Source organism: Salmo trutta, chromosome 26 (assembly GCF_901001165.1).
Source record: "Salmo trutta chromosome 26, fSalTru1.1, whole genome shotgun sequence".
In the NCBI taxonomy this organism is placed as follows: Eukaryota; Metazoa; Chordata; class Actinopteri; order Salmoniformes; family Salmonidae; genus Salmo; species Salmo trutta.
The window spans coordinates 2,739,786-2,756,689 of record NC_042982.1 but is presented as its reverse complement, the minus strand read 5'-3'; the positions used below and the strand labels follow the sequence as shown (position 1 = coordinate 2,756,689).

General features: G+C 44.5%; 1 protein-coding gene across 7 annotated transcripts in view; it reads left to right on the top strand.

Moving 5' to 3' along the window:
- ece2b (endothelin converting enzyme 2b) overlaps positions 1–16,904 on the top strand; it is a 73,013-nt gene that overhangs the window by 16,156 nt on the left and 39,953 nt on the right. For 5 of the 7 annotated variants that reach the window (XM_029714386.1, XM_029714387.1, XM_029714389.1 and 2 more), the window contains one exon: positions 3,984–4,067. The exons of 1 other annotated variant lie outside the window; for it this stretch is intronic. In XM_029714386.1, coding sequence (XP_029570246.1) covers positions 3,984–4,067 — 84 coding nt within the window. Of the gene's footprint in view, positions 1–3,787; positions 3,851–3,983; positions 4,068–16,904 lie in introns of those variants that run through there. One more of the 7 variants, XM_029714385.1, reaches the window with a different exon arrangement.

Below are 16,904 nucleotides of genomic sequence, written 5' to 3'. Positions count from 1 at the left end.
TAATGTCTTTCACATGACTTCTTGATCTCATAATGAAACAGACATCTTAAGCTGGTTGTTGCAGAAACCTAATTGGCTGTTATATAAACTCAGCAAAAAAAGAAACGTCCCTTTTTCAGGACCCTGTATTTCAAAGATAATTCGTAAAAATCCAAATAACTTCACATATCTTCATTGTAAAGTGTTTAAGCACTGTTTCCCATGCTTGTTCAAGTAATCATAAACAATTAATGAACATGCACCTGTGGAACGGTCGTTAAGACACTAACAGCTTACAGGCGGTAGGCAATTAAGGTCACAGTTATGAAAACTTAGGACACTAAAGAGGCCTTTCTACTGACTCTGAAAAACACCAAAAGAAAGACGCCCAGGGTCCCTGCTCATCTGCGTGAATGTGCCTTAGGCATGCTGCAAGGAGGCATGAGGACTGCAGATGTGGCCAGGGCAATAAATTGCAATGTCCGTACTGTGAGACGCCTAAGACAGCGCTACAGGGAGACAGGACGGACAGCTGATCGTCCTCGCAGTGGCAGAGCATGTGTAACAACACCTGCACAGAATTGGTATATCCGAACATCACACCTGCGGGACAGGTACAGGATGGCAACAACAACTGCCCGAGTTACACCAGGAACGCACAATCCCTCCATCAGTGCTCAGACTGTCCGCAATAGGCTGAGAGAGGCTGGACTGAGGGCTTGTAGTCCTGTTGTAAGGCAGGTCCTCACCAGACATCACCAGCAACAACGTCGCCTATGGGCACAAACCCACTATCGCTGGACTAGACAGGACTGGCAAAAGTGCTCTTCACTGACGAGTCACGGTTTTGTCTCACCAGGGGTGATGGTCGGATTCGCGTTTATCATCGAAGATATGAGCATTACATCGAGGCCTGTAGTCTGGAGCGAGATTGATTTGGAGGTGGAGGGTCCGTCATGGCCTGGGGTGGTGTGTCACAGCATCATCGGACTGAGCTTGTTGTCATTACAGGTAATCTCAACGCTGTGCATTACAGGGAAGACATCCTCCTCCCTCATGTGGTACCCTTCCTGCAGGCTCATGCTGACATGACCCTCCAGCATGACAATGCCACCAGCCATACTGCTCGTTCTGTGCATGATTTCCTGCAAGACAGGAATGTCAGTGTTCTGCCATGGCCAGCGAAAAGCCCGGATCTCAATCCCATTGAGCACGTCTGGGACCTGTTGGATCGAAGGGCTTGGTCCATTCCCCCCAGAAATGTCTGGGAACTTGCAGGTGCCTTGGTGGAAGAGTGGGGTAACATCTCACAGCAAGAACTGGCAAATCTGGTGCAGTCCATGAGGAGTTGCATTGCAGCACTTAATGCAGCTGGTGGCCACACCAGACACTGACTGTTGCTTTTGATTTTGACCCCCCCTTTGTTCAGGACACATTATTCCATTTCAGTTAGTCACATGTCTGTGGAACTTGTTCAGTTTATGTCTCAGTTGTTGAATCTTATATTCATACAAATATTTACACGTTAAGTTTGCTGAAAATAAATGCAGTTGACAGTGAGAGGACATTTCTTTTTTTGCTGAGTTTAGTTTATTTTCAACCAGAAAACCAGTTTACAACCAGAAAGTGTTGTCATAAATTTTTCCATCTGGAATGATTCTTACAGGGTGTTTCCAAACTGGGACACATTTCAAAAGGGACACTTTGTGCTTATGTCAGTTGTGCCCTTTCTGAACCTTGTTGATGAGTAATGTTCTCATGGAGACAATGGCTCATCACAAACCTCCCCACTTTAGGATCTAAAAGGAACAGGTCACAGATGGAACCTAACATTTATCTTTAGAGAGAATGTTGTTTAGATGAGTTGGGAAGTTTATTGTTTGAGCTCGTCTTCCATACATGTCATTCCAGCATGGGGGCATTCTTAGACAGTGTCATACAGAGTGTTACGCGGAGTGGAACAGGGAAACCCAAGAGCAAACTCAGATGAGGAGACTGGGATGAAGTAACAAAGGTATTTATTGAAACACAGGGGGAAGATGGAGTGCAGGCCAGAGGAAGCTCAGGCGGGTTGCAGGAAACCAGGTGCGGAGGCTGAGGTTGGAGCGAGAGGGGTTGGGACAGGGTAAGCAGGTCCGGAAGGGAATCCAAGGGAGCAGTAAAGTGGGGAATCCAGAGCAGAGTAGCAGGATGAGGAGACGTGGGACTGGAGACAGGGACCAGAGTCAGAGCGGGCAGAACTGTAGCGGAGAGGAAAACCGTGTCAGGCAAGGAAAACAGGCACAACAGGTTAACATGATCTAAATAGTAACAAACGGCTAGAAGCGTAGACTGACTGAGCAGCGATTACGATCTGGCAGTGTGGAAGTGGCAGGACTGAGTATTTGTAGAGGTCTTGATTATGGAACAGGTTGCAGCTGGTGGGGATCTGCTCTGACTCCAGCACACCTGTCTCCACCCACATGATCACACACATAGAGAAAGAGGGAGAGGGAGAGAGTACTGGGGGAGTAGCGGCAGGTCAAGGAGACACAGGATGAGCAGTAGAGGGCGTGGCAGGAGCAGATGTAACACAGAGACTTATGGAGTTATCTGTGTGATGAGGAGAGTGCTTTTAAGTAGATGAGGTATATGGACACCTGCTCGTAGAACATCTCATTCCAAAATCATGGGCATTAATATGGAGTTGGTCCCCCCTTTGCTGCTGTAACAGCCTCCACTCTTCTGGGAAGGCTTTAAACTAGATGATGGAACATTGCTGCGGGGACTTGCTTCCATTCAGCCACAAGAGCATTAGTGAGGTCAGGCACTGATGTTGGGCAATTAGGCCTTGCTCGCAGTCGGTGTTCCAATTTATCCCAAAGGTGTTCGATGGGGTTGAGGTCAGGGCTCTGTGCAGGCCAGTCAAGTTCTTCCGCACCGATCTTGACAAACCATTTCTGTATGGATGTTGCTTTGTGCACGGGGGCATTGTCATACTGAAACAGGAAAGGGCCTTCCCCAAACTGCTGTCACAATGTTGGAAGCACAGAATCATATAGAATGTCATTGTATGCTGTAGTGTTAAGATTTCCATTCACTAAGGGGCTTAGCCCGAACCATGAAAAACAGCCCCAGACCAGTATTCCTCCTCCATGAAACTTTAAAGTTGGCACTATGCATTCGGTCAGGTAGTGTTCTCGTGGCATGCGCCAAACCCAGATTCGTCCGACGGACTGTCAGATGGTAAAGCATGATTCAACACTCAAAAGAAGAACGCTCCAGAGTCCAATAATCTTTGTTATCTTCAACCTAGCCATGAATGAGGAAGTTATTTATATTCGCCTGTGTAAATCAAACATTACTGTAGTTATCCATTGTTAAATAAACACTATGTGGGTGGGTGGGTGCGTGCATGTGTGTGAGTGTGTGCGTCAGTCAGTGCTTGTGTATGTGGTATGTTATAACCTGAGAAGGTTAATTAAACACAGGGATTTGGATCTATCCCCTGGTGCTCCTGTATTTAGTCTGCTGCTCTGTTCTGAGTGGGAGTTGTCTGACTCAGTTCACGGCTACCCATAAGATGACCATGCTAAAAAGGACCGGGTAGTCACTAAATAACCATACTACAAAGGACAGAAATGACTATCATCTGAAAGTTTCACCAAGCACATCAAGATCAGGCCGTACACACACATACTCCTGTGTTCTGTGTTCCATCACCAAACATACACACACCTTAGTGTGGGAAGAGAGGTTAATGCAGTGTGACGGAATGGCAGAGATGAGAAACTGCAGGGGGGTGTCTCTCCCTTTTCCTTTTTCCTCCCTTTCTCCCTCTCTCATGGGTGGCTTGGTTGTTTTCTCTAATACATTCCGACATTCAAAGACGGTATGGATGTGAAGTCCTGTCACTTCTCTGCCCTGCTTACTCTCTATTTCCTCTGGTGAAAACGCAACTTCATTTTTTTATTTCTCTCCTACTAGTTCTGCTGCTAACACTCCTTTCTTCCTTCCCCATGCAGATGTCCAGCTATAAGCGTGCAACATTTGAGGAGGAGGCGGCAGACAACCCAGCTGATGGGGCCATGTCTCCGGACAGTGTGGAGGTCAGTCTGAGCTCAGTGGTTGATGTGGGGGAGGGGGGGGCAGAGGTCAATGGAAATGGAGGAGGCTCCACACAGTGTCAGTCTGTTATTAGGGTGAAGTTGACCTAGACGTGGATCCTGGGTCCATTTAGCATTTTCCCCACTAATGGTTAAGGTACAGTGATGGAAAAAAGTATTTGATCCCCTGCTGATTTTCTACGTTTGCCCACTGACAAAGAAATGATCAGTCTATAATTTAAAATGGTAGGTTTATTTGAACAGTGAGGGACAGAATAACAACAAAAAAATCCAGAAAAACACATGTCAAAAATATTAGAAATTGATTTGCATTTTTAATGAGGGAAATAAGTATTTGACCCCCTCTCAATCAGAAAGATTTCTGGCTCCCAGGTGTCTTTTATACAGGTAACGAGCTGAGATTAGGAGCACACTCTAAAGGAACTGCTCCTAATCTCAGTTTGTTACCTGTATAAAAGACACCTGTCCACAGAAGCAATCAATCAATCAGATTCCAAACTCTCCACCATGGCCAAGACCAAAGAGCTCTCCAAGGATGTCAGGGACAAGATTGTAGACCTACACAAGGCTGGAATGGGCTACAAGACCATCGCCAAGCAGCTTGGTGAGAAGGTGACAACAGTTGGTGCGATTATTCGCAAATGGATGAAACACAAAAGAACTGTCAATCTCCCTCTGCCTGGGGCTCCATGCAAGATCTCACCTCGTGGAGTTGCAATAATCATGAGAACGGTGAGGAATCAGCCCAGAACTACACGGGAGGATCTTGTCAATGATCTCAAGGCTCCTGGGACCAAAGGACTGAAATCCTGCAGCGCCCGCAAGGTCCCCCTGCTCAAGAAAGCACATATACATGCCTGTCTGAAGTTTGCCAATGAACATCTGAATGATTCAGAGGACAACTGGGTGAAAGTGTTGTGGTCAGATGAGACCAAAATCGAGCTCTTTGGCATCAACTCAACTCGCCGTGTTTGGAGGAGGAGGAATGCTGCCTATGACCCCAAGAACACCATCCCCACCGTCAAACATGGAGGTGGACACATTATGCTTTGGGGGTGTTTTTCTGCTAAGGGGACAGGACAACTTCACCGCATCAAAGGGACAATGGACGGGGCCATGTACCGTCAAATCTTGGGTGAGAACCTCCTTCCCTCAGCCAGGGCATTGAAATGGGTTGTGGATGGGTATTCCAGCATGACAATGACCCAAAACACACGGCCAAGGCAACAAATATGTGGCTCAAGAAGAAACACATTTAGGTCCTGGAGTGGCCTAGCCAGTCTCCAGACCTTAATCCCATAGAAAATCTGTGGAGGGAGCTGAAGGTTCGAGTTGCCAAACGTCAGCCTCGAAACCTTAATGACTTGGAGAAGATCTGCAAAGAGGAGTGGGACAAAATCCCTCCTGAGATGTGTTCAAACCTGGTGGCCAACTACAAGAAACGTCTGGCCTCTGTGATTGCCAACAAGGGTTTTGCCACCAAGTACTAAGTCATGTTTTGCAGAGGGGTCAAATACTTATTTCCCTCATTAAAATGCAAATCATTTTATAACATTTTTGACATGCGTTTTTCTGGATTTTTTTATTGTTATTCTGTCTCTCACTGTTCAAATAAACCTACCATTAAAATTATAGACAGATCATTTCTTTGTCAGTGGGCAAACGTACAAAATCAGCAGGGGATCAAATACTTTTTTCCCTCACTGTACCTAGGGGGTACTTCACCCCAGAGCATTGTTACACAGAATCTGGGTTTAAGCTGCCGTTAGATTAGCCCAACGATCAGAAACAGAAAGTATGAAAGTATGATGTTATTTTATTTAGCAGACAATGGATTTGTCATGCGTTTCTCTCGCGTTCTCTTGCATTTGGTCGAAGCATTGCAAAGTTATCTGAGGATAGGCTGTCTTTGAAGTGTCATCATAAACTGTCAGAACTAAATGTAATCATATACATGCCCAGTGACACATAGATGTACAGTACTGATTTTAGAGAGAACATTATTGTAGATGTCTGAAGTGTGTAGAAAGTTTAGCCGATTATCACTGCTGATAAACAGTAGTAGTATATTACCTTTAGATATGTAATGTGTGCAGAGCCTGTGGAACAGTGGTAACGCTCCTGGCTAATCACAGAAATTGACATTAAGGGTTGCTCTATTGTCTGGAGCAATTGAACCGAGCAGTTGCGCAAGTTGAGCCTGCTCTGTGATTTTCACATGGGGCTGATTAAAAAAAGTGAGAACCAAACAGCAAAGGATTCCAACAACCTAAAACTATTCCTCGCCATTGTTTAAGATAGACAATTTATGGCATTTATGGCAGTTGGGCAAGATGAGCCTGCTCTGAGAATTGTTTTACTGATAACAACCAAAATACAAATACTTCCAGCACTGTTCTGTCTAATTCCTATGTGTAGGTGAATACACTGAGTATACAAAACATCAATAGCACCTGCTCTTTCCATGACATAGACTGACAAGGTGAATCAAATCAAATTTTATTTGTCACATGCGCCGAATACAACAGGTGTAGACCTTACAGTGAAATGCTTCCTATAGCGAGGCTTTATACAGGGGGTACCGGTACAGAGTCAATGTGCGGGGGCACAGGTTAGTCGAGGTAATTGAGGTAATATGTACATGTAGGTAGAGTTAAAGTGATTATGCGTAGATAATAAACAGAGAGTAGCAGCAACGTAAAATAATAGTCTGGGTAGTCATTTGATTAGCTGTTCAGGAGTCTTATGGCTTGGGGTAGAAGCTGTTAAGAAGCCGTTTGTACCTAGACTTGGCGCCCGGTACCGCTTGCCGTGCGGTAGCAGAGAGAACAGTCTATGACTAGGGTGGCTGGAGTCTGACAATTTTTAGGGCCTGGTATAGAGGTCCTGGATGGCAGGAAGCTTGGCCCCAGTGATGTACTGGGCGGTATGCACTACCCTCTGTAGTGCCTTGCAGTCAGAGGCCAAGCAGTTGTGCCATACCAGGTGGTGATGCAACCAGTCAGGATGCTCTCGATGGTGCAGCTGTAGAACAGTTTGAGGATCTGAGGACCTATGCCAAATCTTTCAGTCTCCTGATGGGGAATGGGCTTTTCCATGCCCTCTTCACGACTGTCTTGGTGTGTTTGAACCATGATAGTTTGTTGGTGATGTGGACACCAATTACCTGCTCCACTACAGCCCCGTTGATGAGAATGGCGACATGCTTGGTCTTCCTTTTCCTATAGTCCACAATCATCTCCTTTGTCTTGATCACGTTGAGGGAGAGGTTGTTATCCTGGCACCACACGGCCAGGTCTCTGACCTCCTCCCTATAGGCTGTCTCATCGTTGTCGATGATCAGGCCTACCACTGTTGTGTTGTCAGCAAACTTAATGAGGACTAAGTACACACTCCTGAGGGGCCCCTGGGTTAATTAAGGATCAGTGTGGCGGACGTGTTGTTGCCTACTCTTACCACCTGGGGGTGGCCCATCAGGAAGTCCAGGATCCAGATGCAGAGGGAGGTGTTTAGTCCTTGACAGTTGGTCCACGCATGCTTTGAGTACATGCCCTGTTAATCCGTCTGGCCCAGCTGCTTTGTGAATGTTGACCTGTTTAAAGGTTTCGTTCATAATGGCTACCGAGAGCATTATCACACAGTCATCCAGAACAGCTGGTGCTCTCATGCATGCTTCAGTGTTGCTTGCCTCGATGCGAGCATAAAAGGCATTTAGCTCATCTGGTAGGCTCGCGTCACTGGGCAGCTTGCATCTGGGTTTCCCTTTGTAGTCCGTAATAGTTTTCAGTCCCTGCCACATCCGACGAGCGTCAGAGCCAGTGAAGTAGGATTCAATCTTAATCCTGTTTTGACGCTTTGCTTGGTTGATGGTTCATCTGAGGGCATAGCGGGATTTCTTATAAGCGTCCGGATTAGTCTCCCGATTCCTTAAAAGCGGCAGCTCTACCCTTTAGCTCAGTGCGGATGTTGCCTGTAATCCATGGTTTCTGGTTGGGATATGTACGAACGTTCACTGTGGGGATAACATCATCGATGCACTTATTGATGAAGCCAGTGACTGATGTGGTGTACTCCTCAATGCCATCAGAAGAATCCCGGAACATATTCCAGTCTGTGCTAGCAAAACAGTCCTGTAGCTTAGCATCTGCATCATCTAACCACTTCTTTATATACGAGTCACTGGTGCTTCCTGCTTTAGTTTTTGCTTGTAAGCAGGAATCAGGAGGATAGAATTATTGTCAGATTTGCCAAATGGAGGGCGAGGGAGAGCTTTGTACACGTCTCTGTGAGTGGAGTAAAGATGGTCTAGAGTTTCTTTCCCTCTGGTTGCACATTTAACATGCTGGTAGAAATGAGGTAAAAAGGACTCCTGTTTTAAGTTTCCCTGCATTAAAGTCCCCGGCCACTAGGAGCACCGGCCTCTGGATGAGCGTTTTCCTGTTTGCTTATGGCCTTATACAGCTCATTGAGTGTGGACTTAGTGCCAGCATCAGTTTGTGGTGGTAAATAGACAGCTATGGAAAATATAGATGAAATCTCTCTTGGTAAATAGTGTGGTCTACTGCTTATCATGAGATATGCGCAGGTGAGCAAAACCTCGAGACTTCCTTAATATTAGATTTTGCACACCAGTTGTTGTTTACAAATATACACAGACCGCCACCCCTTGTCTTACCGGAGGCAGCTCTTCTATCTTGCTGATGCAGCGTAAACCACATGAACTGTATTTTATCCGTGCCATTGTTCAGCCACGACTCTGTGAAATATAAGATTTTACAGTTTTTAATATCCCGTTGGTAGGATATTCGTGAACGTAGCTTGTTTATTTTGTTATCCAATGATTGTACGTTGGCTAATAGGACTGATGGTAGAGGCAGATTACCCACTCGCCGTCAGATCCTTACAAGGCACCCTGACCTACGTCCCCGATATCTGTCTCTTTCTCATGCGAATGATGGGGATGTTGGCCTTGTCGGTTGTCTGAAATAATTCCTTTGCGTTCTACTCGTTAAAGAAAAAATCTTCATCCAGTACGAGGTAAGTAATCGCTATCCTGATATCCAGAAGCTTTTTTCGGTCATAAGAGATGGTGGCATAAACATTATGTGCAAAATATGTTACAAATAATGCGAAAAAACACACAATTGGGAGCCCGTAAAACGGCAGCCATCTCCTCCGGCGCCATTCAGTCTAATCCAGGTGAAAGCTATGATCCCTTATTGATGTCAGTTGTTAAATCCACTTCAATCAGTTTAGATGAAAGGGAGGAGACAGGTTAAAGAAGGATTTTTAAGCCTTGAGAATTGAGACATGGGATGTGTATGTGTGCCATTCAGAGGGTGAATGGACAAGGCAAACAATTTAAGTGCCTTTAAACAGGGTATGGTTGTAGGTGCCAGGCGCACCGGTTTGTGTCAAGAACTGCAACACTGCTGGGTTTTTAAAACCTGTTTGGGATAGGGGGCAGTATTTTCACGGCCGGATAAAAAACGTACCCGATTTAATCTGGTTACTACTCCTGCCCAGAAACTAGAATATGCATACAATTAGTAGATTTTGATAGAAAACACTCTAAAGTTTCTAAAACTGTTTGAATGGTGTCTGTGAGTATAACAGAACTCATATGGCAGGCCAAAACCTGAGAAGATTCCATACAGGAAGTGCCCTGTCTGACAATTTGTTCTCCTTCTAGGGCATCTCTATCAAAAATACAGCATCTCTGCTGTAACGTGACATTTTCTAAGGCTTCAATTGGCTCTCAGAAGGCGCCAGAAAGCGGAATGACGTCTCTGCAGTCTCTGGGCGAAAAAAAGCAGGAGTTTTTGTGAGTGGTCAGGCAGGGAACAATGACAATGGAGTGCGCGTGCACGAGACGACTCCATGTTTTTCTTTCAGTCTATGAATGAATATAACGTCGCCCGGTTGGAATATTATCGCTATTTTACGAGAAAAATAGCATAAAAATTGATTTTAAACAACGTTTGACATGCTTCGAAGTACGGTAATGGAATATTTTGAATTTTTTTGTCACGAAATGCGCCCGCGCGTCACCCTTCGGATACTGACATGAACGCACGAACAAAACGGAGCTATTTGGATATAACTATGGATTATTTCAAACCAAAACAACATTTGTTGTTGAAGTAGAAGTCCTGGGAGTGCATTCTGATGAAGAACAGCAAAGGTAATCCAATTCTTCTTATAGTAAATCTGAGTTTGGTGAGGGCCAAACTTGGTGGGTGTCAAATTAGGTAGCCATGATGGCCAGGCTATGTACTCAGAATATTGCAAAATGTGCTTTCATCGAAAAGCTATTTTAAAATCTGACACCGCGATTGCATAAAGGAGTTCTGTATCTATAATTCTTAAAATAATTGTTATGTTTTTTGTCAACGTTTAGCGTGAGTAATTTAGTAAATTCACCGGAAGTTTGCGGTGGGTATGCTAGTTCTGAACATCACATGCTAATGTAAAAAGCAGTTTTTTGATATAAATATGAACTTGATTGAACAAAACATGCATGTATTGTATAACATAATGTCCTAGGCGTGTCATCTGATGAAGATCATCAAAGGTTAGTGCTGCATTTAGCTGTGGTTTTGGTTTTTGTGACATATATGCTTGCTTTGAAAATGGCTGTGTGATTTATTTTTGGCAGGGTACTCTCCTGACATAATCTAATGTTTTGCTTTCGCTGTAAAGCCTTTTTGAAATCGGACAATGTGGTTAGATAAAGGAGAGTCTTGTCTTTAAAATGGTGTAAAATAGTCATATGTTTGAGAAATTGAAGTTATAGCATTTTTGAGGTATTTGTATTTCATGCCACGCTATACCATTGGATATTGGTATATATCCAATATCTGTCCCTAACAGGTTTTAACAGTTTTCCGTGTGTATTAAGAATGGTCCACCACCCAAAGGACATCCAGCCAACTTGACACAACTGTGGGAAGCACTGGAGTCAACATGGGCCATCATCCCTGTGGAACGCTTTTGGCACCTTGTAGAGTCCATGCCTCGATGAATTGAGGCTGTTCTGAGGGCACAAGGGGGGGGGGGGTTCAATTCAATATTAGAAAGTTGTTCCTAATGTTTAGTATACTCATTGGATTTGGCACTTCAGGGTATAAATGACTAATTTACATTTTCAAGCAAGTTATCATAATCTTCGGGCAACCAAAAAATACTCCTGGTTTGCCCTATTGGGAATTGCCTTTCAGACTTAAATGTCAATCCCCGAGTCACATATAATACCCCCATTTTACATTTAAATTTAAAAAATTGTCATTTAGCAGACACTCTTATCGTGAGCGACTTACAGTTAGTGCATTCATCTTAAGACGGTAAGGTGGGACAACTACATACCTTAGTCATAGTAATTACATTATTCCTCAAAAAAAGCTATCAGCAAATTCAGTTCTAGTAATTTTACTTATATTTTTAATCCCCACCCGAGACCGGGGTTCAATCCCCACATCCACCCTTCCTAAGTGCAAAACAATGTCCTTTTTTAATCTTTTGACATTTTCTTAAACTACACTAAATTGAAAATTCAAAGTAGTCCCTCGTGAAAGACTGACTGCCAAATCGAGAGCTGGCCTGTATTCTTGCAAAATTGTATTCTCGGTTCCGAGATTAACTTAATAGTGATATTTCATTCATTAGAAAGTCGCTCAGAAAGAGGAATGGAGGGTTAAAAATATATATACAGTGCATTCGGAAAGTATTCAGACCTCTTCACTTTTTCCACATTTTTTTACTTTACAGTCATATTCTAAAATGGATTTTTTTTTTAAATACATTTTTTTCTCATAAAAACTGTTTTTTTAAAATATTCTACATTTATTCCAAATAAAAACAGAAATACCTTATTTAAGTAAGTATTCAGACACTTTTCTATGGTACTCGAAATTAGGTTCAAGTGCATTCTGTTTCTGCAACTTTATTGGAGTCCACCTGTGGTAAATTCGATTGATTGGATATGATTTGGAAAGGCACACACCTGTCTATATAAGCAGTGCTGTAAAGTAAAGTATGTTGTAAATGACTATTGTTGCTGGAAACGGCTGATTTGTTTATGGAATATCTACAGTTGAAGTCGGAAGTTTACATACACCTTAGCCAAATACATTTCAACTCAGTTTTTCACAGTTCCTGACATTTAATCCTAGTAAAAATTCCCTGTCTTAGGTCAGTTAGGATCACCACTTTATTTTAAGATTGTGAAATGTCAGAATAATAGTAGAGAGAATGATTTATTTCAGCTTTTATTTCTTTCATCACATTCCCAGTGGGTCAGAAGTTTACATACACTCAATTAGTATATGGTAGCATTGCCTTCAAATTGTTTAACTTGGATCAAACATTTTGGGTAGCCTTCCACAAGCTTCCCACAGTAAGTTGGGGGAATTTTGGCCCATTCTTCCTGACAGAGCTGGTGTAACTGAGTCAGGTTTGTAGGCTTCCTTGCTCGCAAACGGTTTTTCAGTTCTGCCCACAAATTTTCTATGGGATTGAGGTCAGGGCTTTGTGATGGCCACTCCAATACCTTGACTTTGTTGTCCTTAAGCCATTTTTCCACAACTTTGGAAGTATGCTTGGGGTCATTGTCCATTTGGAAGACCCATTTGCGTCCAAGCTTTAACTTCCTGACTGATGTCTTGAGATGTTGCTTCAATATATCCACATAATTTTCCTTCCTCATCATGCCATCTATTTTGTGAAGTGCACCACTCCCTCCTGCAGCAAAGCACCCCCACAACACGATGCTGCCACCCCCATGCTTCATGGTTGGGATGGTGTTCTTCAGCTTGCAATCCTCCCCCTTTTTCCTCCAAACATAACGAAGGTCATTATGGCCAAACAGTTCTATTTTTGTTTCATCAGACCAAAGGACATTTATCCAAAAAGTAGAATCTTTGTCCCCATTTGCAGTTGCAAACCGTAGTCTGGCTTTTTTATGGTGAGCAGCCTTTCAGAGCAGCCTTGCTGAGCAGCCTTTCAGGTTGTCGATATATAGAACTCATTTTACTGTGGATATACGCTGTGCCTGTTTCCTCCAGCATCTTCACAAGGTCCTTTGCTGTTGTTCGGGGATTGATTTGCACTTTTCGCACCAAAGTACGTTCATCTCTAAGAGACAGAACACGTCTCCTTCCTGAGCGGTAGGACGGCTGCGTGGTCCCATGGTGTTTATAGTTGTGTACTATTGTTTGTACAGATGAACGTGGTACCTTCAGGCGTTTGGAAATTGTTCCCAAGGATGAACCAGACTTGTGGATGTCTACAATTTTTTTCTGAGGCCTTGGCTGATTTTTAAATTTTTTTCCCATGATGTCAAGCAAAGAGGCACTGAGTTTGAAGGTAGGCCTTGAAATACATCCACATGTACACCTCCAATTGACTCAAATGATGTCAATTAGCCTATCAGAAGCTTCTAAAGCCATGATATCATTTTCTGGAATTTTCCAAGCTGTTTAAAGGCACAGTCAACTCAGTGTATGTAAACTTCTGACCCACTGAAATTGTGATAGCGAATTATAAGTGAAATAATCTTTAAACAATGGTTGGAAAAATTACTTGTCATGCACAAAGTAGATGTCCTAACCAACTTGCCAAAACTATAGTTTGTTAACAAGAAATGTGTGGAGTGGTTGAAAAAACAAGTTAATGACTCCAACCTAAGTGTATGTTAACTTCCGACTTCAACTGTACATAGGCGTACAGAGGCCCATTATCAGCAACCATCACTCCTGTGTTCCAATAGCATGTTGTGTTAACTAATCCAAGTTTATCATTTTAAAAGGCTTATTGATCATTAGAAAACCCTTTTACAATTATGTTAGCACATCTGAAAACTGTGGTCCTGACTAAAGAAGCAATAAAACGTGCCTTCTTTAGACTAGTTGAGTATCTGGAGCATCAGCATTTGTGGGTTCGTTTACAGGCTCAAAATGGCCAGAAACAAATAACTTTCTTCTGAGAAATGAAGGCTATTCCATGTGAGAAATTGCCAAGAAACTGAAGCTCTCGTACAAGGCTGTGTACTACTCCCTTCACAGAACAGCGCAAACTGTCTCGAACCAGAATAGAAAGAAGAGTTGGAGGCCCTGGTGCACAACCGAGTAAGAAGACAAGTACATTTGTTACATGTATTGTCGTGTTGAAGGGAGGACCAATACGCAGCAGGAATGTGGATGCTCATCCTTTTAATTAGATATAATGAAGCATACACAAAAAAACAAGAACGACGAAGGACAGTTTCACAGGCTAAAGCAATAATACTTAGCAGTGCAAAATGTAACTACCCACAAATGACAAACCAAACCCACACCTACTTATAGGACTCCCAATCAGAGGCAACTAGAAACACCTGCCTCCAATTGAGAGTCCAGCACCCAAACATAGAAAAACTAACCTAGAACATACTAATTCAGAAACATACACCCAAAACCCAGGAACACAAATAACACACCCCTCTAAACCACACACAAAACAAACACCATACCTCTGCCACGCCCTGACCAAATATAATACAAATAATACCTAAATACTGGTCAGGACGTGACATTACCAACCCCCCCCCCCCCAAAGGTGCATACACTGAATGCACCTAAACAAAGACAACCCAACAAAAAAAATATAAACCCCTAAACTAAAGGGAGGGAAGGGAGGGTGACGTCGTTGACGGCACCTGTGCTACACCCCCCCTCCCCAACCCACCTAAACTGGAGGTGGCTCCGGCTCAGGCCTACTGCCCTCCAGACTGCAAACAGACTTGCTCAGTTTCGGGCCGTAGGCAGACTCCCATCGTTCCGGATCGTAGGCAGACCTCTTCCGCTCCACACTGTAGGCAGACTCATTCGATACACAGTTAATCATATTTAGCTCCGGATTGTCAACAGACTCACCCGGTTCCGGGTCATAGGCAGACTCACCCGGTTCCGGGTCATAGGCAGACTCACCCGGTTCCGGGTCATAGGCAGACTCACCCGGTTCCGGGTCATAGGCAGACTCACCCGGTTCCGGACTGCACACTGGTGCCGGATACTCTGGACTGCACACTGGTGCCGGATACTCTGGACTGCACACTGGTGCCGGATACTCTGGACTGCACACTGGTGCCGGATACTCTGGACTGCACACTGGTGCCGGATACTCTGGACTGCACACTGGTGCCGGATACTCTGGACGGGGCAAAATCTCCGAACTCTCGAGGCTGGACTGATGCACTGGAAGCTTGGTGCGTGGGGCTGGTACTGGTCGTGCCAGACTGGAGGTACGCACTTCCGGGTCAGCACGAGAGGCGGGAACTGGAAAGACTGGGCCATGGAGGCGCACAGGTGGTCTTGCTCGCACCTCCTGCACAACCCGTCTTGGCTGGGTGGAACTAGCAGCCATGTACGAGCAGGGTGCTTGTACAGGGCGAACTGGGCTGTGCAGGGGCTTGATAGTTACCGTGCGTAGAGCGGGCGTAGGGTAGCCTGGTCTTAGGAGGCGTACCGGCAACCAGACGCGCTGCGCAGGCATCCTCCTACCAGGCTGGATGCCCACTCTAGCACGGCATCTGCGAGGGGCTGGAATAGCTCGCACCGGACTGTGCGAGCATATGGGCGAGATCGTGCGTACTTCTCCAAACTTCGGCGCCCTCCACTCCATACATCTCTCCATGTAAGCACGGGTAGCTGGCTTATGGCTTTTCCATGGCCTAGCCAATCTACCCGTGTGCCCCCCCCCAAAACATTTCTTGGGGGTGCCTCTCGTGCTTCTCCATCCGCGCGTTCATGGCCTCATATCGCAACCTCTCAGCCTTCGCTTCCTCGATCTCTTCCCGTGGGCGACGGTATTCCCCAGCCTGGTGCCAAGGTCCAGCCCCGTCCAGAATCTCTTCCCAAGTCCATCTCTCATCATAGTCCAAATAATCCACCTGCTGATCCTTTCTCTGCTGCTTGGTCCTGTTGTGGTGGGTTGTCCTGTCACATGTATTGTCGTGTTGAAGGGAGGACCAATACGCAGCAGGAATGTGGATGCTCATCCTTTTAATTAGATATAATGAAGCATACACCAAGACCAACGAAGGACAGTTTCACAGGCTAAAGCAATAATACTTAGCAGTGCAAAATGTAACTACCCACAAATGACAAACCAAACCCACACCTACTTATAGGACTCCCAATCAGAGGCAACTAGAAACACCTGCCTCCAATTGAGAATCCAGCACCCAAACCTACACATAGAAAAACTAACCTAGAACATACTAATTCAGAAACATACATCCAAAACCCAGGAACACATAAATAACACACCCCTCTAAACCACACACAAAAAAACCACCATACAAAACAAACATACCTCTGCCACGCCCTGACCAAATATAATACAAATAATACCTAAATACTGGTCAGGACGTTACAACATTAGAGTGTCTAGTTTGAGAAACAGACGCCTCACAAGTCCTCAACTGGCAGCTTCATTAAATAGTACCCGCAAAACACCAGTCTCAACGTCAACAGTGAATTGGTGACTCCGGGATGCTGGCCTTCAAGGCAGAGTTGCAAAGAAAAAGACATATCTCAGACTGCCCAATAAGAAGAAAAGATTAAGATGGGTAAAAGAACACAGACACTGGACAGAGGAACTCTGCCTAGAAGGCCAGCATCCCGGAGTCACCTCTTTAAAAAAAAATGTTTTACCTTTATTTAACTAGGCAAGTCAGTTAAGAACAAATTCTTATTTACAATGACGGCCTACCGGGGAACAGTGGGTTAACTGCCTTGTTCAGTGGCAGAACGACAGATTTTTACCTTGTCAGCTCGGGGA